The sequence below is a fragment of the Scyliorhinus canicula genome, chromosome 13, assembly GCF_902713615.1.
Source record: "Scyliorhinus canicula chromosome 13, sScyCan1.1, whole genome shotgun sequence".
Classification (NCBI taxonomy): Eukaryota; Metazoa; Chordata; class Chondrichthyes; order Carcharhiniformes; family Scyliorhinidae; genus Scyliorhinus; species Scyliorhinus canicula.
In genome coordinates, this window is record NC_052158.1 from 34,341,682 (window position 1) to 34,365,266 (window position 23,585).

The 23,585-nt window shown below is 47.3% G+C and overlaps 1 protein-coding gene across 1 annotated transcript in view; it reads right to left on the minus strand.

Annotated features, from left to right (window-relative positions):
• Positions 1 to 23,585, minus strand: part of LOC119975553 (collagen alpha-1(V) chain-like) — a 233,818-nt gene that overhangs the window by 61,479 nt on the left and 148,754 nt on the right. The window contains exons 20-29 of the mRNA XM_038815340.1: positions 23,355 to 23,399; positions 22,285 to 22,338; positions 22,101 to 22,145; positions 18,890 to 18,943; positions 16,867 to 16,974; positions 14,460 to 14,513; positions 12,944 to 12,997; positions 12,395 to 12,439; positions 12,093 to 12,146; positions 1,868 to 1,912 (exon numbers count right to left, since the gene is read on the minus strand). Coding sequence (XP_038671268.1) covers positions 1,868 to 1,912; positions 12,093 to 12,146; positions 12,395 to 12,439; positions 12,944 to 12,997; positions 14,460 to 14,513; positions 16,867 to 16,974; positions 18,890 to 18,943; positions 22,101 to 22,145; positions 22,285 to 22,338; positions 23,355 to 23,399 — 558 coding nt within the window. The remainder of the gene's footprint in view (positions 1 to 1,867; positions 1,913 to 12,092; positions 12,147 to 12,394; positions 12,440 to 12,943; positions 12,998 to 14,459; positions 14,514 to 16,866; positions 16,975 to 18,889; positions 18,944 to 22,100; positions 22,146 to 22,284; positions 22,339 to 23,354; positions 23,400 to 23,585) is intronic.

Consider the following 23,585-nt stretch of genomic DNA (forward strand, 5'->3'; position numbering starts at 1 on the left):
AGTCTCTTTCTTGAACACATTCAGTGACTTGGCCTGCACAGCCTCCTGTGATAGAGAATTCCACCCTCTGAAGAAACTTTTCCTTGTCTCAGTCCTGAATGGTCTCCCCTGTATCCTGAGACTGCGTCTCCTGGTCCTAGATTCCCCAACCAGGGAAAAACGTCCTCCCTGCATCTGGTCTGTACAGCCCTGTTAGAATTTTATACGTTTCAATCAGAACCCCTCTAGTGAATACTGGCCCACATGAACCAACCTCTCCTCATAGGACAGTCCCTTCAACCCTGGTATCAGCCGAGTGAACCTCTGCAGTCCATTGTGGCAAGTAAATCCTTTCTTAGGGAGACCAAAACTGCACTCAATATTCCAGGTGTGGTCTCACCAAAGCCCTGTATATCTGTTGTAAGATATCCCTAATTCTGAACTCAAATCCTCTCCCAATGAAGGACAACATACATTTTCCATCCTAATTGAAATGAAATGAAATGAAAATGAAAATCGCTTATTGTCACAAGTAGGCTTCAAATGAAGTTACTGTGAAAAGCCCCTAGTTGCCATTTTCCGGCATTGAACCATGCAGCTGGCCTGCCTTGGTCTGCTTTAAAAGCCAGCTCTTTAGCCCTGTGCTAACCCAGCCCCATTTACTTGTTGCACTGCCTCTCTACTTTCATTGACTGGTTTACAGGGGCACCCAGATCGCTTTGTACATCCACATTTCCCAATATATAACAATGCTCTTCCTTCCTGTTTTTCACACCTAAGTGGGTAGCTCACACCTAAGTCGGCAGCACGGTAGCATGGTGGTTAGCATAAATGCTTCACAGCTCCAGGGTCCCAGGTTCGGTTCCCGGCTGGGTCACTGTCTGTGCGGAGTCTGCACGTCCTCCCCGTGTGTCCGTGGGTTTCCTCCGGGTGCTCCGGTTTCCTCCCACAGTCCAAAGATGTGCGGGTTAGGTGGGTTGGCCATGCTAAATTGCCCGTAGTGTCCTAAAAGTAAGGTTAAAGGGGGGTTGTTGGGTTACGGGTATAGGGTGGATACGTGGGTTTGAGTAGGGTGATCATTGCTCGGCAGAACATCGAGGGCCGAAGGGCCTGTTCTGTGCTGTACTGTTCTATGTTCTATTGGACTGCGTCTGCCATGTGTTTGCCCACTCACTAAACTTGTCTAAATCACCTTGAAGCCTCCCTGCATCCGCCTCACCACTCACAATTCTGCAAATTTGGAAATGTTACATTTGGTTCCCTCATCCAGGTCATTTGTATATATATTGTGAACAGAAGGAGGCCTAAGCATTGATTCCTGTGGTTCTCACTAGTCACTGACTGCCCATCAGAAAAAGACCCATTGTTCCCACTCTCTTTCCCTGTCTGTCAACCAATTCTAGATCCATGCCAATACATTAGCTCCAACCCATTAGCTTTAATTCTTCCCACTAACCTCTTAAAAGAGACTTATTAAAAACTTTCTGAAAGACAAATTCACATATCCACTGGTACTCTCTTATCTATTCTACCAGTTACAGCCTCAAAAAATACCAGTAGATTTTTACGATCACAGAATCTACAGTGCAGAAGGAGGCCTTTTGCGAAGACAGCTCCAGGGTCCCAGGTTCGATTCCCGGCTTGGGTCACTGTCTGTGCGGAGTTTGCACTTTCCCCCCGTCTCTGTGTGGGTTTCCTCCGGGTGCTCCGGTTTCTTCCCACATTCCAAAGATGGGCAGGTCAGGTGGATTAGGAATGGGAATGAAATCCCACAATGTCGCGCCAGCTTTATTTTGTAAAGCTGCAATCCCCAAAAACCGGGGAAATTCTTCTTGAAAACAAAGAAAATGGCAAATTGAACAGTTTGATACATTCGAAACATACTCACCCGTTCGCCAGAAGGACCTGGAGGCCCGTCAGTTCCCGAACCTCCCTGTTAGTGAGAAATAAAATAAGAATAGGTTACATTGCTTCTTGACACAGTGTGAATGTGCAGCATCCTACTGAGCCATGGGGTGACATTCAGCAGCCTCGTGCTGCACGATCTGGCGTCAGGGCGTGGGCCGCTGAATCTCGCGAGGCCTGCATAGAGATTCGCGACGCTCGAAAGGGAATCCCGTGGCGCGACACAATCAGGGTCACGCTTGCAGGGCGAGTCCCAGGTGGGTATATTTAAATGAGCCATTAGGTTGATTTAAGTATGCGCTCGGCCCACTCACCTGGGGCCTGGGATTCACCGGCCTTGCCAGTGAGGCCTCAACCGGGAGCCACCAGGTACTGGTTCACAAAGTCATGAACCAGTCGTGGTGGCACCTCGGGGTTTGGGGGGGGGCGGGGGGGGGAGGAGAAAGAGTCTCGCTGGGGAGATGAGGCCTCTGGGTGGTCGGGGACAGGGCAGGTTGGTAATGAGGCACTCTCCTTTGCAACTGGGCACCTTAGCACCGTGAGGCTGATGGGGAATTGGCAGGGTGCCTGGAAGGCAGTGCCAGAGGTCAGGCTCGGGGTGGGGCCTTGACACAAGAGATGGGGTAAGAGGGGGAGGCTTGCGGTCCCTGGAAGAGAGAAGTTAGAGAAGATCGGGGATTCTGAAGCTGCGGTGCCAGGGTAGCGGAGGTGGGGGATAGAAAGATTGGGGCTGCCTTTTAAAATTGTGCCTCGGTCCGTGAGTAGTCAGATTTCCTGCATTGGTGAGCTGTGCAGCAAATTACTTAAAGTGTGGCTTCAATGGGGAGTTCCTCGCCAAGGCAAAACGGCAAAGTGGCGTTGAACAGCAGGGTCTTTCATGGCACTGCGGGTGCCGGTAATTATCCCTGTAAATGTGCTGTCCAACGAACTTTATCGCACCCAAGGTTTTTCCTCAGAACCTTCACTACGGCCTTGCAGACACTTGACAGCTCCGGAAAAACATCCTGCTCCCCGCACTTCCTGCACACCCCACACAACCCAGCCCCCCCCCCTCCCCCCCACACCTCCCAGCCCTTCAACCCCCCTCAACACCCAGCACCACCCCCATACTACCCAGCCCTTCACTCCCCCCTCAACACCCAGCACCACACCCATACCACCCAGCCCTTCACTCCCCCCTCAACACCCAACACCACACCCATACCACCCAGCACCACCCCCATACCACCCAGCCGTTCACCCCTGCTCAATTCCCAGCCCCCCTCCCGACACCACACAGTCCCTTCCCAGAACACCCAGCCCTTCCCCCACACACACCGACCAGCCCCAACACACACCGACCAGCCCCCACACACGAACCACCCCTCGCCCCACCCCCCACATCACCCACCCACCCCCATGCCACAAACACCAGGCAGAATTTTGTGTTTTTCCTAAGTGCTGTCTCAGGCGGGGAAAACTCACCCTCAGTATAAAACTCTCAGTTATGACACGCTCTCTGTCTCACACACCCTCAGTATAAAACTCTCAGTTATAACACTCTCTCTGTCTCACACCCTCAGTATAAAACTCTCAGTTATAACACTCTCTCTGTCTCACACACCCTCAGTATAAAACTCTCAGTTATAACACTCTCTCTGTCTCACACACCCTCAGTATAAAACTCTCAGTTATAACACGCTCTCTGTCTCACACACCCTCAGTATAAAACTCTCAGTTGTACATTCTCTCTATCACGCAAACATCCTCACTATTAAATCCTCAGTTATAACTGAGAGTGGGCGGCATGGTGGCACAGTGATTAGCACTGCTGCCTCAAAGTGCCAGGGATACGTGCTCAGCTCCAGCCTTGGGTGACTGGAATTTGCACATTCTCCCCGTGTCTGGGTGGATTTCCTCCATCCTCCCACAGTCCAAAGATGTGGTTAGGTGGATTGACCATGCTAAAATGCCCTTTAGTGTTCAGCGATATATAGGTTAGCCAAGGGTGTTGGGAAGAGTGGATTGGTGCAGACTTGATGGGCCAACTGCCTTCCTTTGGCACCATAGGGATTCTATGATAACACTCTTTCTGTCACACTCAGATCCTCAGTATGAATTTCTCAACTATAACACTCTCTCTGTCACACACCCTAAATATAATACTCTCAGTTGTGTGACCATGGAAGATTTTTGGAATATTGACTTCTAAATAATGGGACAAGTAAAGAATTAAAAGCCTGAGGTATGCTTTAAAAAAACATTTTGTTTTGCTTCTAGGGAACGGAAGATGAAATTAATGAAGGAATGTGTTTTTCTCTCTAGGTTTATGGACTGTGATTTGATTGGACAGGTCCCTGGGGAGTTAATGTGCTTTTGCAGCCTGCGAAGATAATTTGTTTTCCTCCTTGGGGAGATGAGGTCACTGCTGCATAGAGCCAAGGAAGGCAGAGAGATATTTCGAGAAGCTGTGGAAAGATAGTTTTGGAGACAGTTGTTAGAGAGACAGTGGTTTTGGAGAAAAGTTTTTGGAAGTGAAGTCTAATCTCTGATCAGGCAATCCTTGTTTTTCTTGAAACCACAAGAAAAAGCAAGGGCTCAATTCTCCCCCCCCCCCCCACGCCGGGTGGGAGAATCGCGGGGGCGCCGGGCGAGTCCCGCCACGCCGCTCCGGCACCCGATTCTCTCACCCCCCACAAACCGGCGCACCGTGATTTACGGCTGGCCGCTCAGAGAATCGGCGCTCGCCGTTTGTAACGGGCGAGTGGTGATTCTCCGGCCCAGGTGGGCCGAGCGGCCTTCCCAATGCGACGTGTTCCCGCCGGCGTCAACCACACCTGGTCGCTGCTGGCGTGAACAGCGTGGGAATGCTGGGGGGGCTGTGGTGGGGGGAGGGGGGATCCAGCACCGGGGGGGCGCTCAAAAGGGGTCTGGCCTCCGACGCCGAAGTGAAACACTCCGGTTTTCACTCCGGTGTCGGCACTTAGTCTCCCGATGGGAGAATCGCACCCCAGTTATCTTTCACAATAGAGGAGTTTAAAAACAAGAGTAATAATATTTTAATAGCAGGGCAGTCTTTTTTGAAAACAAGGAAAAGGCTAAAACAACGCAGTTGCCGCAGTTATTTGAATATATTCAGCCAGAGTCTGAAGTGGTTTTAATCAGAGCCAGAGTCTATTCTGTACCGTAAGTATTACTCTATGCCATGCTAATTTTAAGGTGGATTAACAAATCTGTGTTTCTTTTCTTGTTGTTTAATGGCAAATTGTTAGTTGTTCTTTTTGAGTGTGAAGTTAAAAGTTTAATTTTGTATTCATGAGTTTTATTTTAGAAATACCAAAGCGCTTTTTTTCATGCAATCGGTCCTGAAACTAGTCATTCTTTCCGCGCAGTCTCAAAATAAACCAAAATATCGGGGTTTCGGTCCAGTATCCTGGCCACTGTTGGTGTCTCGTCTGGGATCGTAATAAAATTAGGGGCTTGTCCGGGATCTAAATATAATTCCTGGTTTGGCTTGTTTTTTTTTGTTCATGGGAAGTGGACATTTGTTGCCCAACCCCGAGGGCATTTAAGATGTCAACCACATTGCTGTGGGTCTGGAGTCACATGTTAGCCAGACCAGGTAAAGATGACAGATTATCTTCCCTCAAGGGCATTAGTGAACCAGATGGGTTTTTAACAACAATTGACAATGGTTTTATGGCCATCATTAGACTTTTAATTCCAGATTTTTTTATTGAATTAAAGTTCCACCATTTGCCCTGGCGTAATTCGAATCCATGTCCCCAGAGCATCTCTGGATTATTAGTCCAGTGACAATACTACTATGCCATTGCCTCCTCTGAAGTTATTGAACTTCAAGACAGAGAGTGTATGTGGAATTATTACATTCTTTTAGCTTTTGAAATCTACATAGAGACTGACTAGACATGGCTCTTCCAGTTGCAAACATTTTTTGGGTGGAAGAGTGATTACTCGGGATGGTTTACAAAGAGAGACTAAAGCAAAACTTTTGGGTAGGACGGAGAAGCTGCAGTTTACCTCATCTAAAGGGGTGAGGAAGGTAGAGATAATATAAGCCATACCTCAATATTTAAATTTGCCACAGACACAGCCTGAATCATTAGGATTAGCTGGAATTCAATTGCAAATAGAAATGAAGAAATTGAAGATAGAAGCAAAGGAACATTCGAGATTGGCAATGTGAAGCAAAGGAGAAAGAGAGGCTTCCAAAAGAAAATGGAAAGGAGAAAGATGGAGGTGGAAATGGAAAGATTAGCAAAGGAAAAAAGCTATAAGGAAAGAGGGAGAGAATTTGAACTTCAGAAACTGGCATTGCAAAGAGAGTATGAACTTAAAAGATGAAGTTAAAGGCAGCAGAAATGGCCAATGATTTTGAATTGGTTCATAAAGCAAAGTTTGGTTTTCAACATCAATTTCAATCAGTGAAGTCTAGAAACTGGGAAAATTAAAAGTTCACAGGTCATTAATGCAAAGGTTTAGTTGGTGTTGTTAACGAGAGTGTGCCTCAGAGTAAAAAGGAAACTTATGATAATGGCAGAGACATAAGAAAACCTAAGTGTTTTCATGGTAATAAAGATGGACATGTAAAGTTGCCGTGTTGGTGGCTTAAGGAAAGTACTGGGAAGACAGACTCAGTAAAATAGGATAAATAAGCCAGTGGGGTTTATTAAAGTGGGAGAAAAAAAACATTGTCCCAGTGAAAGAGGTGCAACAGAGTGTACAGCCTAGTCAAAGGTTGGTGGATAACCAGCTACCAGACCTTTTTAAAGATTTTATTTGTGGAGGTAAGGTTTACTATGTATACAAGGTGGAGAAGGTAAGGAGATTAAGATTTTAGTACCCAATTTATTTTTCACATTAAAGAGCAATGTTGCGTGGCCAGTCCACCAACCTTGCACATCTTTGGATTGTGGGTGTGAGACAGGGAGAATGTGCAAACTCCACATGAACAGTGATCTGGGGCCAGGATTGAACCGGGGTCCTCGGTGCCATGAGGCAGCAGTGCTAACCACTGTGCAACCGTGCTGCTCAGGAGATTAAGATGTTAAGGGATACAGGAGCAAGTCAGTCTTTAATGGTGAGAGATACAAGGAGATATGTAGTTCAGAATGCCTATTTCCAGAAAAGGTGATAATATGTGAAATTAGTGGTGAGAGGAGTAGAATTGCGCCATACAAGGTAAGGTTAGAGTCTAGTGAAAAGTGGTGCAATGGTGGTAGAAGTAATATAAAAATTACCTTTTCCAAGGGTATAATTTATCCTGGGAAATGATATAGTTAGATCACAGGTGGGAGTGATGCCTACTGTGGTTGAAAAGCCAGTGGAACGTCAAACAACTGAGGTGCAGAAAAAAACATATTCTGGAGCGTTTCCTGATTGTGTGATAACAAGCTCACAAAGCCACAGGTTAAGACAGGAGGAAGAGAACTCGAGGAGTACCGATTGTCGGAAACCATGTTTGATCAGATGTTTGAGAAAGAACAAGAGCAGGTTGTGGAGGAAGCGGATATCTTAGTTCAAGAAAGTTCGCTGAATTACTGCAGAAATATTTAGAAAAAAAGTAGTTGTATCAGAAAGCATATACCGAAATAGAATCTGAGTGTATACCAGAGTGTTATTACATTGAAAAGTAATGCATTAATGAGAAAGTGGAGACCGTTATATATTCAAGCAGATGAGAAATGGGTAGAAGTTCATCAAGTGGTATTGGTGCATTATAGAAAAGAAGTTTTGCAAGTGGTTCCATGAAGTTCCAGAGGGGGTCATTTGGGAATAAAGAAAACTCAAGCCAAAGTACAAAACATTTTTATTGGCCTGGACCGCAGAAGGATGTAGTGGAATTTTGTCGTACATGTCACACATGCAAGGTAATGAGGAAACCTCAAGCGGTAATCAAACCAGCACCCTTAATATCCATTCCAGCATTTGAGGAACCTTTTATTACGATCCTAATTGAATGTGTGGTATGCTTAACAAGAACAAAAAGTGGGAATCAGTATTTGTTGACCATAATAGATGTGTCTACTAGATTTCAGAGGCCATTCCATGAAGAAACTACAGCTATGAGGGTTGTAGAGGAGTTAGCCAATTTTTTCACTATAAATTGACTACCCAAAGAAATTCCATGATCTACTTTTATGTTGAAGTTATTCAAGGAAGTTATGTCGAAGTTATTCAAGGATGTTATGGATAGCTCAGGAATAAATTAATATAACTCAACAGCGTATCATCCAGAATCAGAAGGAGCATTAGAAAGGTGGCATCAAACTTTAAAGACCATGTTGAGGGTGAAAAATCAGGATTATCCAGACAAATGGGATAAAGGAATTCCATTTGTACTATTGGCAATTAGGGATACACATAATGAATTGACTAAATTCAATCCATTCAAATTGATTTTTGGTAATGATGTAAGAGGATTACTACAATTGATCAAAAAGAAGTTGGTGAATCAGCATTCGGAGACTACATTGTTGTACTATGTGTCAAACTTGAGGGCGAGATTAACTAAGGCTGGTGAGTTGGCTAGAAAGTATTTCAAATTGTCACAACATGTGATGAAGAGAGATGGTTAAGAAATCAAAAATTCAGAGTTTTGTTAGTGGGGAGAAGGTATTAGTGTTGTTACCAATGATAGCTGAACCATTAAAAGCGAGATTTGGTGAGCCTTATCAAATTAAAGGTTAATTGAGTGAGGTGAATTATTTGATAAGGATGCCAGGTAGAAGAAAAACTCAAGAGTGTGCCACGTTAATATGCTCAAAAGATATTTTGATAGAGAAGGAAGGGTAAAGTCGCCATAGTCCCAGATGACTACAGGCTGTTTTCCATTTTGAGGGTGAGAGTTGACTGGTGATGATTTAACTTGAGGTCTGTATCAGATTAAAGTTATGCCATTTTGAATGAAGAATACACCAGCAACATTCCAAAGATTAACCAACAAGGTAATTTCTGGACTAAACCATTCTGCAGTGTACATTGAAAATTTGGTGGCGGTCAGTCAAATGTGGAAGAAGTATTTGGAACATTTAAAGGAATTATTACAGGAGGCTGGATTGGTGGTAAACTTGGCTAAAAATTAATTTGCGGAAGCTCAAGTCACAGTCTTAGGCCATACAATTGGACATGGTCAGATAGTCCCACGGAATGTGAAAACAAAAGCTATTGGGGAGTTTCCAATACCATCAACGAGGAGGGAAGTTCTGGGATTTCCACTGGTTATTTATGCCAAATTTTAGCAGTGTGGTTGTTCCACTGACTGAACTTCTGAAAAACCGCAGGAAATTTCAGTGGCTATCAGCATTCGATGATCCGAAAACTATGTTATCTACCACACCAGCTTTGGTGACACCTAATTATGTCAAGCAATTTAAGGTAGCAATTGATGTAAGTGCTGGTTGATTGGTGCTGTACTATTGCAGGACAACAACAAAAGAATCAAAAGCCTGCTCATTATTTTTCTTGGAAATTAAATATTCATCCAAAAAATAATTTGACTATCGTAAAAGAGACATCAGTTGGTATTGGCTTTGCAACATTTTGACATTTATGTTGCTAACAATTCATCGGAGACAATTGGATATACAGACCATAATTTATTAGTGTTTTTGGAAAAGGTTAAGGATTGAAATGAAAGACTGTTTAGATGGAGTTTATTGTTACAATCATCTAACGTAAAAATGATACATGTAGAAGGAAGAGACATCATGATTGCTGATGCTTTATGATGACTTTGAAATGAGAAACTAGAACGTTCAAAGGTGGAAATGTAAGGCTGAAATGGACTACATTCATGTTTAAGTTTGCAAGTTTAAATATAATACGAAATATACGTTATAGAGTATTAGTTGCATTTAGTAATGAGAAATGTTGAGAGTTAAAAAGCGTTGGGAAAATGAAGCTATCTTTTTATATTGTTGGTTCATTTGAAAAAAAACATGAAATGAAATGAAAATCGCTTATTGTCACAAGTAGGCTTCAAATGACGTTACTGTTACTTTTAAGGAGGGGGGTATGATGCATGTAGGAATTTCAGGTGTGTTACAGGTATTTGGTACTAAGAAATAAATGCCTGGGTTAGTAGTGTTTTTAAAGAATCCTCGGTTGAAAGGTTTTGGTACCGGGGTGGTGAGATTAAAGCATCGGAAAAGCTTGGGCTAATGAATGTTACTTGGATTAAGGGATTCCCTGTGGTCAATTCGTTTTTAGCTTGTTAATATGATGTCATTACTGGGAGGAGCCAAGGTATCAGGATATTTTGCAGAAAAGCAGTGCTAGCTGAGTTTGACATGAAACTGAGAAGCAGCCTCTGGAGAATGACAACCAATTTCCACATGGTTCTGACAGGTTTCAGGTCTTTTATTTAAAGCAATATCAAAAGATCTAATTTTCCCAAAGAAATCTCTGCAAATCAGGTAGTTCTGAGGGCTAACTCTATTTTAACAGAGAATTGAGAGTGGAGAAGGTTTTTTTGATGTTTGAGTGGAAATAAAGATAGCAGTTTAGGGTTACTGTATTTACTGTATTGATTAATATTGTTTAAGAGGTAATTGTAAGCTAAATTTTAATACTGTGTTAGTAATAAAGTTTGTTTTAATATACCATGGGCAGAATTCTCCGACTCCCCCGTGTCCCGAATTCTCCGCCCCCGAAATTCAGCGGGGGCGGGAATCGTGCCGCGCCACTCGCCGGGCCCCCTGCGCCGATCAGTGGGCCCCCTGCGGCAATTCTCCAGGCCCGCGATGGGCTGAAGTCCCGTGGCTGACAGGCCTCTCCCGCCGGCGTGGTTTAAAGCACCTATCTGACCGGCGGGATTGGCGACGCGGGTGGGCTCCGGGGTACTGGGGGGGGGGGGGGGCACGGGGCAATCTGACCCTGGGGGTGCCCCCACGGTGGCCTGGCCCACGATCGGGGCCCACCGATCGGCGGCCGGGCCTGTGCCGTGGGGGCACTTTTTCTTCCACCACCGCCATGGCCTTCACCATGGCGGAGGCAGATGAGACCCCCTCCCCTACGCCGGTATGACGTCAGCAGCTGCTGACGCTCCGGCGCATACGCGGACGTACGCCGGCCGAAGTCCTTTCGAAGTCCGGGGCGGCTGGCGTGGCGCCAAAGGCTGTTCACGCCAGCCGGCGGAGTGGAAACCATTCCGGCGCGGGCCTGCCCCTCAATATGAGGGCTTGGCCCCTAAAGGTGCAGAGAATTCCGCACCTTTGGGGCGGCCCGACGCCGGAGTGGTTCACGCCACTCCTACACGCCGGGGTCCCCCCCCCGACCCGCCGGTTAGGGGAGAATCCCGGCCCATATCTCTATTACTTTGTGAAATCACTCCTGGAGCCAGGTATCCTTTCTTCACAGTCTTACACAATTAAAATATAATATTGTGGTTTTTGTCCAGTATCCTAGTCACTGTTGGGGTCTTGTCCAGGATCATAATATAACACTCTCTCTATCTCACACACACACCCTCAGTATGAAACTCTCAGTTACAGCACTCTCTCTCTCAAACACACTCTCAGAATAAAACTCTCAGCTATAATACTCTCTCTGTTAAACACATACCCTCTAACTAAAATTCTCCATATAACACACTCTGTGCAGACAAACCCTCAGTATAAATCTCTCAGTTATAACAGTCCTTCAGTATAAAACGTTCAGTTATAACGCTCTCACTGTCACAGACAGCCCCTCAGTATAAAGCTCTGTTGTATCACGTCACACACATATTCAGTCTGAAACTCTCAGTTACAGCACTATCTCCGTCACACACACAGTCTGAGTATAAAACTCAGTTATAACAGACTCTGTCATACAAATGCCCTCAGTATAAAACTCTCCCTGTCACACACACTCCCTCAGTATAAAGCCCTCAGTTGTAACGCTGTCTCACACACTCACACTCTGCATCAAACTCTCAGTTGTAACTCAGGTTTACCTTGCTTTTTGCTACACAATACCCATCATTAAGAAATCTCTCAGTTATAACACTCTCTCTGTCACAGACACACAATATAAAACTCAATTATAATACATTGTCTCACACACACTCTCTCAGAATAAAACTCTCAGTTATAAGTCAGTTCACCTTGCTGTTTCTACACTATACCCATCATTATGAAAATGCCCTGAATGATGGGCTGATATCCAGCTCTCCTTCTTTGTGGTCTCCACTTTCCCCTTTTTGCCCCCATTGTCTAAAAACTCACCTTTGCCCCTGGTTTTCCTGTGGCTCCTCTTGGTCCTCGTTGACCACGTGGACCCTTGAAGAAAAAGCCAAAGTTAGTATCCCGTCAGTTTCCGCCTGAATCTTGGCCACATACAGTCGGATGTGGGTGTGCGGTTGTAGTAACCACACCTACTCCGAGTCACACTCCCACTCCCCAGTTATCTCTTACACTGTCTCAGAGTCTCATTCACCTCAGTTACACTCTGAGATTATTTACTTTACACTAACTATATTGCCAAGGATTCGCATTCAAATTCTTCTAGAGGTGTGAAGGTTACGTACCGTAGGTCCGCGCTGTCCTCTCTGACCCAGCTTGCCTTGCAAACCCTGTGAGGAATAAGATGGAGGACAAAGATGGAGGGAAAAGGGGAGAGCAGCAAGGGGGGTAGAGAGATTTTGGGATGGAAAAAGGTAGGAGACAAGGTTAGATGAGAAAGATAGAGGCATTTTAAAGATACAGAGGGAGAGAGAGAGAGAAGCAAGAAAGAGAGGGGGAGATGGGAAACAGAGAGAGAGAGAGAGAGAGAGAGACTCACACAGACGGAGAGGGAGTGACAGAGTGATAGAGATGGAGAGAGGAGACAGAGACAGACCGGGAGAGAGAGGAGGCGAGAGACAGAGAGGAGGGAGAGAGAAAGGAAGAGAGAGAGGGAGTGAGAGAGAGGGAGGAGGCGAGAGGAAGCGAGAGAGAGAGAGTGAGCGATAAAGGGAAACAAACACAGACATTTGATGAGACTCCAATTACTGAACATGGTGGTTCCTCATTAGCAGAAGGGCATCAAATAGCTTGTAGCTGTGGTTCCCGACGTAAGAGCTTCTTCCGGAACTTACCCGAGCACCTTTCTCGCCGTTCATTCCGGGGAATCCAGGGAAACCAAGGGAACCCTGGAAAAAGAGCAGACAATTAGACGGAGCCGATGGTGAGGCGTTACCAAAATCCCGGACCAGGCGCACCAGCTGCGGGAGGGGAATGGTGGAGTGGAGAGCTTCCCAATATAGTGGGAAACATCCTGTGCGGGCTGTTGAGATTAACTCCCCAGCTGATAGCTTTTCATTGTAATTGACTGGGGGGTCGGGGTTGTGGGGAATCTCACCGTGGTGGAGGAAGTGAATGTTGAAGATGGTGGATGAGCTGCTATGTCTTGGATGATGTGAAACTTGTTGAATGTTGTGGGAGCTGTGTAGTCAGGGCTCAATTAATTGATTTCATAAGGGCAGGACTAGATAAATGCTCACAGGCTTGGCAAGGGAACAAACATAGGCACAGGTATAGGTGCCAGGCACGCACTGGACGTGTAATCCAGAAGCTAACGCTAATGCTTTGGGGGCACAGGGAATTTTGCGACTGGCAGAATGTTTAATTCAATGAATAAATCTGGAATATAAAAGCAGCGTCAGTCATGGCAACCATGACAACCATCATTAATTGTCATTACATATTAGCCTGAATTGAAGATTGGCTGGCTGGCAGAAAACAGAGGGCCAGAGTTAACTAAATGGGAATAAAGTTCCAGAGCAAATGCGTTTCGGCATGTGGTTCCTGGCATTCGGAGCATTGTCTCTGAAGTGGCCGAGCAAACCATTCAGTTCAAGGGCAATTATGGATGGGGAACAAATGCTTGTCCCTTCAATGACACCCACAGCCCATCAAGGAATATATATATATATATATATATTTTTTTTTTTAAAGATGCACAAATCCAGTGATTATAATCATGCACACTTGAAATAACTTGCGTCTTACAACTTGCGACCTCAGGATTCCCCAAAGCACTTTGTGAAGTGTAGTCACTGTTGCAGGAAATGTGGCAGCCGATTGGCACACAACAAGATCCCAGAAAGTGTACCAGGATAATTGCCAGATTGAATTTATTTTTTAACTCTGATGATAATTGAGGAGCACTGGCCAAGGCACTGGGGAGAGCTCCCCTTATCTTCTTTAAAATGGTGGTGAAGAGATCTGTTATATAAACCTGAGGGGACAGATGGGGCACGCCGGTTACATCTCGCTCCAGGAGTACAACACTCCCTCAGTAATATACTAAGTATCAGCCCACATTATATCCGTGGATTGGGTCTCATCCTGTGACCTTGTGGCTCACAGGTCAAGTGCCAACCTGCGCATGTGCGTGTGGACACACAACCCACGCACAAAGGCACGTAGCCACACCCAAAACAAATACGAACAGAGGCACATACACATGCCTCCCGTTAGACACACAGGGACAGGAAATACTTGGAAGCATTCAGGCAGAGAAAAATTACACATCAAATAAACCGACTGAATATTGTTAAGTGTTTGTGTAACTCCGACCTGGACCAGAGTCATCAGCTTTATCCTTCTTACCTTGGGGCCCTGGCGTCCGGGGTAACCAGGTAGACCAGGCACTCCGAGTTTACCCTAAAAAAAAGGAGAAAGAGGGTATAAAACAGGGCTAGTCAAATGCATCGGGTATCCACATGACATAGGGTTTCACTCTCGGGATACAGGGCAGGCCAATTAATACAGAGATGAGGAGACATTTCTTCACTCGGAGGGTGGTGAACCTGTGCAATTCTCTACCACACAAGGCTGTGGTGCCAAGTCACTGAATATCTTTGAGAAGGAAATAGATTTCTAGATTCTAAAGGCATCAAAGGGGCTTGGGGAGAGAGCAGAAGTGTGGCATTGAGATATAGAATCAGATGTGATCATACTGAATGGCGGAGCGGGTTTGCTGGGCCGAATGGCCTCCTCCTGCTCTCATCTTCCATGTTCCTACGTACACTTACTGTCCATTAACAACCACAACCTGAATTTATATAGCACCATTATCAGGGTGAAACACCCAGTGGCCTTTACTGGAACATTATCAGATGAGCTTTGATACCAAACCACTGAAGGAGAAGAAACCATGACGTCCAAGGACCAAACGCTCGCTCAAGGAGGCAGGTTTTCAGCAGCTGCTTGCAAGAAGGAGGAATATCGAGGCAGGATGGCATTTCCCAGAGAAAAGTGCCCAAGGCAGCTGAAGACATCATCGCCACAATGATGGGACAAGGGCTTTATAGGAGATGGATGGACAGGCGAACAGGGCTGGGGGGGGGATTATCGAGCCATTGAGGAGGAAGAGGACATGGAAGGATGTAAATATGACGATGATAAGTTGCTGAAAAAGAGGGACACACACTGTTGAAGCTTTTCCTCCAGCACTCATCAAGACAAATGTAAGAATGCCAAATTTCAAACTATCAAAACAATTTATATTACAGGACAGAAGGGGTGCTGATTGCTGTAAGTGTAAAGGGGCCCATTCTCTGCAAACAAAAGGGATATGCTCAAGCCTTCTGCCTTTTTTTAATTACCCAGGAACTTAAGTCCCTGTTGCTTTCTCCTTGACAATGGCTCAGCCAATCAGAGTTGCCAACTACTCAGTGCCAGCTGGGTAGTGGGATCTTGTGTAAATGGTGGTGGTCCTCCAATATTTTGCATTCTTGCATTTGGCTTGCAGTGTGTCAGGTGAAAAGTGTTTGCAAACGCATCACTCTTTTCACCATTATTCAGGGATGATAATTGGAGGTGAATGGGTGAGTCAGTGGAGGACAGGTGGAGGGGTCAGGGGGTGGGGGGTTGGGTAGAACCATGGGCAATAGATAGGGCAGCACGCTAGCATAGTGATTAGCACAATTGCTTCACAGCTCCAGGGTCCCAGGTTCGATTCCCGGCTTGGGTCACTGTCTGTGCGGAGTCTGCACATCCTCCCCGTGTGTGCGTGGGTTTCCTCCCACAGTCCAAAGATGTGCAGGTTAGGTGGATTGGCCATGCTAAATTGCCCTAAGTGTCCAAAATTGTGTTGGGTGGGGTTACTGGGTTATGGGGTGCTGGCTTGGGTAGGGTGCTCTTTCAAAGAGCCGGTGCAGACTCGATGGGCCCAATGGCCTCCTCCTGCACTGTAAATTCTATGAAATAAGTGGGACTTGGTGTGAGATCAGATATTGGTGGCGCAGTTCGAGGACGGTTGAGGATGGGACACTGGCCAGGAGGGCATTGAAAGGGTTGATTCTTGATTCTTAATGTGCTGAGGGTTTGGGTTAAGGTACAAGAGCAGTTAGGACGAGCCAGGGTTGAGTGGGGGAATGGGGGGCTGGTGGGGGGGGGGGGGGGGGGGGGGGGGGTGAAGGAGGAGGCGATTGACTCTGGAAATAGGCAGTTTGGGCGATGGTATAGTCTGAAGCATGGGAGAAAATCATGAACCAACTCTGATTGCAATTCACTCACAACAATGTTACAGAATTAACTTCTAAATGCTACGAAGTGAGGCAGGGAGGGTAGAAGGTGAGGGATTAAGGATAAGGGGTCAGGGTGGGAAGGAAGATCAGAGGTGAAGGATGGAATAAAGGATAGGAAGTGAGTGACCGGGTGGTCAAAGGTGAGGGAGAGAGAATGTGGGGGTGAGGGAAGGGTCAGAGGTGCAAGAGATGGGGTAGAGGTGAGAGAAGGAAGGATCGGAGGTGAGGGAGAAAAGGAGGGGTCTGAGGTAAACGAAGGAGAGAGCAGGAAGTGAGGGAGGGAGAGATCAGCAGAAAGGACCGAAGGGAAGCTTGGATGTGAGGGAGGGAGTGTACAGAGGGGAGGGAAGGATAGGGTCAGCCGGAAACCAGAAGGAGAAAAGGGGAACAAAGAGAGTTAGGAGGGAACCGACCTCTCTCACTGAACAAGGTCTTGAACAAGAAAGCTTCCCCCACACCGACCCCCAGGTCACAATGTCTCTCACCTTCTCACCTGTCGCACCCAAGGGACCAGGGTCACCTGGAGGCCCCACCCGACCTTTGGGACCTTCAGGTCCATCCTCCCCTCGGGGACCACTTGGCCCCAGCTCCCCCTGAAATAAAAGAGAAAAGGGACAATGTAAAAAGACAACCAAGGTCCAAACTTTTCAGATCAGTACAATTGAGAGGTCAATGTGACACCAGCAAGCATACGAGAGAGAGACAGACAGACAGAGATGTAGAGAGAGGGACAGATAGAGAGAGACACAGAGAGAGAAAGAGAGACAAAGAGAGAAAGAGAGAGAGTAAAAACTGAAGACAGTTAAAACCCAGCCTCATGACCCCCACCAAACACTCCCAGGAAAGGGACAGGACGGGGGTAGACACAGAGTAAAGCTCCTTCTGCGCACTGTCCCATCAAACACCCCCAGGACAGGTACAGCTCGGGGTTAGACACAGAGTAACGCTCCCTCTGCACTGTCCCATCAAACACTCCCAGGACAGGTACAGCTCGGGGTTAGACACAGAGTAAAGCTCCTTCTGCGCACTGTCCCATCAAACACCCCCAGGACAGGTACAGCTCGGGGTTAGACACAGAGTAAAGCTCCTTCTGCGCACTGTCCCATCAAACACCCCCAGGACAGGTACAGCTCGGGGTTAGACACAGAGTAAAGCTCCTTCTGCGCACTGTCCCATCAAACACCCCCAGGACAAGTACAGCTCGGGATTAGACACAGAGTAAAGCTCCCTCTGCACTGTCCCATCAAACTCTCCCAGGACAGGTACAGCTCGGGGTTAGATACAGAGTAAAGCTCCCTCTACACTGTTGCCATGAAATACTCCTGGAACAAGTACAACACGGGTTTGGTGCAGAGCATAGCTCCCTCTCCACTGTCCCCATCAAACAGGTAGAGTCCCTGTCGACAGGTAGAAAGATATGGACAACATTCAGGCTTGGGCTGACAAGGAGCAAGTCGCAGATCATCGTGCGGGGTTCCTCTGGGGGCGAGGGCACCCTGTTTTCACTGAAGATAAAGCACTGTCCACTCCAAACCAAGAAACCTGGTGGCCATGGAACCACCACAAAGTTGGCTTCTGGGTGCAGCAAGTGATTACCAAGGCAAAGGGAATGTTGACCTTTATCACAAGGAGGGTGGAATATAAAAATCAGGCATTGGTGAGACCACGTCTCGAGTACTGGGTATAGTTTTGGTCTCCTCAATTAGTGAGGAACATACTCTCATTGGAGGTCGCTCAGAGAAGGGACTGGTGAGCAATGGAGACTGGGGTCGCAATTCTCCGGCCTTTGGGATTCTCTGTTCCCGCCGGCAGCGGATTAGGTTTCCCGCCGATGTGAGGCGCCTTCAATGGGAAATCCCATTGACAGGTGGTGGGAGTAGTTAATCCCGCCGCCAGCATACGGTGCGTCGCCGAGAAACACGTGGCTGGGAGACGGCCGGAGAATTCAGTCCTCGGTTATTGACCATTTTCAAGGCTGAGTCATACTCGAGTGACAGGAGAGTCAAGCAGGGGAGAAAGGCGGGAAAGTGGTTGAGGCCACAATCAGATCAGCCATGATGATATTGAATGATGGAGCAGGCTCGATGGGCCGAATGCTCCTGTCCCTTATGTCCTTGTGCAGTAATATGCGTGTTTGTGGGGAACTGGGTCGTCGCTGGCTGGGTCCAGCATTCATTGCCCGTCCCTAGTTCACCTTGAACTGAGTGGCTTCCTAAGGCCACTTCAGAGAGGGGCAGTTAAGAGTCTCCCAATGCTGTGTGCCTGGAGTCACATGTAGGCCAGATCAGGTAAGGACGGCAGATTTCCTTCCCTAAAGGGACATTTGGGAACCAGATGGGTTTTTCCCCACAATCGACTATGATTTCACAGTCATCGTTTGACTATTAATTCCGGATTTACAGTTAATTCAAATTTCACCATCTGCTATGGTGGGATTCTAACACTGGGTCTCTGGATTACTAGCCCAGTCATACGCTAGCATAGCCTATTATAAATCAACGTCCTTACTCGTTCGCCCTTGAGGCCCATGTCTCCCTTGAAGCCTGGGAAGCCATCTTCACCCTAGGAGAAAACAAGGGAAAATAAGTGAATTGTAGCAAGAGACAGTAACACCAGAAATAAATCAACTCTTTCTTTCATCAAAGCATCAATAGGAGAGTAAATAACTTGCATTTATGTTGCACCTTTCACAACCTCAGGGCACCCCAAAGTACTTCTGTGCAGATGCAATACTTCATGAAGCATTCACACTATTGTAATATGGGAAACGCAGCAACCAATTCATGCACAGCATGTTCCTACAAACAGGCATGGTGGTAATGACCAACCTGATTGAGGCCCCAAGCATTCACTCTCTCCACCACCGACACACAGTGGTTACCATGTGTACCATCTACAAGACACACTGCAGCAACTCCCCTTAGACAGCACCTTCCAAATCCATGACCATTATCATCTAGAAGGCCAAGGACAGCAGATGCATGGGAGCACCACCACCTGGAGGTTCCCCGCCAAGTCACTCACCATCCTGATTTGGAAATATATCAACCGTTCCTTCACTGTCACTGGGTCAAAATCCTAGAACTCTCTCCTCAACAGCACAGTGGGTGTACCTAACGCCACATGGATAGCAGCAGTTTCAAAGAGACTCACCACCTTTTCAAGAGGCAATGAGGCGTGGGCAACATTGTTGGGCCTAGCCAGTGAAAAAAAAATGATCTTTTTACTTTAGTGATGCTGATAGAGGGACAAACGATAGGTCAGAAAAATGGGGAAGAGTTCACATGTTCTCCTTCAAATAGAAGCCATGGGATCATCCCACAGCCTACAGAGGGGGCAAACCACAGTCCCTCGGGCTTCACGTCCCCTCTGAAAGACAGCATGACAGACAATGCAGCGCTCTCCCAGCACTGCACTGGGGTGCCCGTCTAGATTGCGTGATCGAATATCGCCGGGGTGGGTTGGATTCCATGGTCGTCTTTTTTATAAAATTATTTTTCTCTATCCAGGATGTGGGGCGGCACAGTTGTGCAATGGTAGGCGCTGCTGCTTAACAGTGTCAGGGCCCCAGGTTCAATTCTTGAGTGACTGCTGTGTGGAGTTTGCACTCTCTCCCCGTGTGTGCGTGGGTTTCCTCCGGGTGCTCCGGTTTCTTCCCGCAGTCCAAAGATGTGCAGGTTAGGTGGATTGGCCATGCTAAATTGCCCTTAGTGTGGGGTTACAGGATAGGGCAGAGGAGTGGACCTGGGTGGGTGCTCTTTTAGAGGTTCTGTACAGACTTGATGGGCCGAATGGCTTCCTTCTGCACTGTAGGGTTTCCTGGGGTGGGATTCTCTGCCTGCGGGATGCTCCGTTTTGACGGCACCCGGGGATTTCCCGAAGGCATGGCGCTGCCCCACAATGGGAAACCCCATTGACCGGCCGGCGTAACGGAGAATCCCGCCGGCGGGTCGGGGCAGAAATGTGGCGCGGCGGGGCAGAGAATCCAGCCCTATGACTTTATGCGGGCATAGTTGGCTGGGCCCAGTATTTATTGCCCATCCCTAATTGACCCTTGGAAAGGTCATGGTGAGCCGCTGACTCGGTGAGCATGTCACTAACTCAGCCACGGCAACAAAGGAAACAACTAAAATTACTCGAATGATTGATGACAGGCCAACAAGGAACAGGAGAGAGTCCCCGACAGGTTCTCTGCTCAGATGATTCTCGACTGCCAGGGCAGGTAAAGGTGACCAATCTCACCCCATGAGACATTCCCCTCCTTTTTCCGGAATCCACACAACTTACATTTATACAGCGCCGTTCCGTTAACAGAACAGAGCATCCCAGCGTTTCTTCTTCGCAGCATTGCAAAACAAAATAGGAACATTAGAGCAGACGGTCAGAAGCTTGAACAAAGAGACAGGTTCAAGGAACGTCTTAAAGGGGAAGCGAAAGGTAGAGAGGCAGAGAGGTGGAAGAAGGGGATTCCAGCACTTGGGGCTTAGGTATCAGAAGGCTCGACCATCGGTGGTGGAGCGATTCAAACCAAGGTCACTCAAGAGGCTGGAATTGGAAGAACACAAGAATCTCGGAGCTGCGGGGCTGCAGGAGTTGACGGAGGTCTATGTGGGGGAGGGTGGGGATGGTGGCCAGGCCACAGATTGATTGGAAAACAAGGGTAGGAATTTAAAAATCTAAAGCAGCAAATGTAGGCCAGTCAGCATCGGGGAATGGGTAAGAATGTGGGCTGCGGAGGTTGATTTAAGGCGGAATGTGGGAAGGCCACTTGGAGTGCGGGTGGGACAGTGCACACCATGGGCGGAATCTTCCGGCCCTGAAGTCTAGTCCAGGGCAAGTTGGGCGTTGATTCCCGCTTATACCCGGTGGCACTAGAAGATTCCGCCCCTTACCTCTGGTCAGCACAACCTAGCTGGGCTATTGTCAAACCCATTGTTCCCATTGTAACACAAGCCACAATTATCTCAATTGTTTTACATTGCCGGGCTGTCTGGAATAACAGGAAGCGGCTGGGGGAGGAGGTGTGTGGTGGAATTTGCGACCAATGGCTCTGACGCTTGCTTCACAGTTGGTCTCACCCGCACAAGGATGAGAAGAGTGCCCAGGTGAAATGGCTGCATGTGCGTATGGTTATGGCGCAAAATGGCAGCGCTCTGGTGCCACGTTGGTGTCACCTGGGACCTTTGCACCTAACCAAGAGGTGGCCCTAGATGACCGCATGTACCCCAGTGTCGAGCGCGGGGTTTTCCGGCAGTATCGGTCTGTGCTGACTCTGACTCCTACACAGGGACAGACTGAGTGCCAAGGCACCATAGGTTCTGCCCTTGGTTGGGAACAGCTACAGGGATTGCGAGCTCTGGCTTGGTTGAGCCATTTATTCAGTCGGTTGAAGCCAAGACTGGGGTGTAAGAGTCTGCCGGACGGTCAGAAGGAGGGGGGACAATCAAGGAGGTGAGATGGGGCTCCACAGAGCTGTGTTCCCTTGGAAAGGGCAAGTTTGCGGCGGGAAGTGAGACTATGAACCTTGATCCCAGCAGTGCGAGTGAACAAGGGTGAGGGGAATGAGGGGTGCTAAGTGGAGGTTGGTGATGAACCTAGCGATGAATCGGAGAGTGAAACGATAAAGGAAAAACAGGAAAAGGGATTGGCAAATCCAGACTGGCACCATTGTGAAATGGGCGTGCAGGAAAACACAAGATACCCAGTGAAAAGCTCTCACCTTTGCCCCTTTGTGTCCCTTCAGCCCTCGGATTCCTTCAGATCCCTGGAAAGAAACAGAAGGATGGTTAGTTCCAGGGGTGAGGGGGAGGGGGGGGGGGGTGTTTGGAAGCAGAAATGGCGGATTCAGATGCTCAGTGGGTCATCCGAGCAGACATTGGTGCTTTACGCCGATTCACACTCACCTTAACGCCACGTGGCCCAGGATAGCCAATTGGACCCTGAGGACCCGACTGACCCTGTGTAGAAAAGAAGAGTGAAACGGTCACATAAGTGTAAGGGAGGCTCAGTGGGGGAGTTGGGGAGCATGCCAAAGGGTTTCGTACATAGTGGGGGCTCAGTTAGCCGGACAGTTGGTTGGTGATGTGGATCCATGCCAACAGTGCGATTTCCATACAGGCTGAGGTTAATCATGAAGGCCCTGCCTTCTCAAACTTGCCCCTGCCTGGGGTTTGATGTCCCTCGGGATAAATCGCCACCAGTCAGCTCTCTCAAAAGGGGAGAGCAGCCTATGGGTCCTCGGGGGACCATGGCGATTCTCATTTCATTTCATATAGAAGCCTCACCTTCCCAGCGTTTGTCATTCAAACCCATTTAAATACTGCGGCAGCACGCACTTCAAAGCAGGAGAATTCAGAGATAAAATATAATTGAGAATAACAGATGCTTTCCTGGCATTAGGAGATCGGGATGTCTCCGAGATGCCATTTCTTGGATTTCGTGCATGGTGGCACAATGGATTTTCATTGCAAACTTGTTTGCAATTATAGATCTTAAATATTGTTGAAAAGAGACATTTTGTTGAAGTTTTTCATCTCGTATACCTCAGGACAAACACAAGAAAGCCAAATTTCAAAGAGTCAGACTATTTAGACTAAAGGAGAAAAAGTGTGCTGATTGGTTGCAGGTCCTGTTTTGTCGAGGCGTTGCCACGGACAAAGCAATGGGGAACTACCGCTTCCCCAAGATCTGGGGTTGATTCATAAGAGGCATCAGACTTGGACATATTCCTTCAGTTTCAGGGAATAGGTCACTGCATGTGATCTGCATCACTTCAAGCAAGTATAAAAGAATCATAGAGCAAGCACAATTGATTATCTTTCTCCATGGCAACGCCTTGGCCAATCACATTCAACTTGCCGTCAATCGCTTCTCATTTTTAAGTAGCATTACAGCTCAACTCTATGCAAACTAATCCAAAAATTAACGACAATTCCCTCAGCCCGAAACCAATTCTTGAAGGCCGACGACGTACCTGGTTACCCTTGGAACCAGTTGGGCCTTCTTTGCCCGGGTGGCCCTGAGAAGAAACAACAAATTAAGAAACAGGAGGTCAGAGGTTAAGCAAAACCAATGAAGCAAACACAGCCTGATAAGGTTCAAGAGGTCGGATTTGGCCAATGAGCAAGAGAGGTTAAAGAAAAAACTAAGAGAAACTGCAACCCCGCAAGGTCAGGAAGTCCCCAAAAAAAAAAGGAAAAACGCA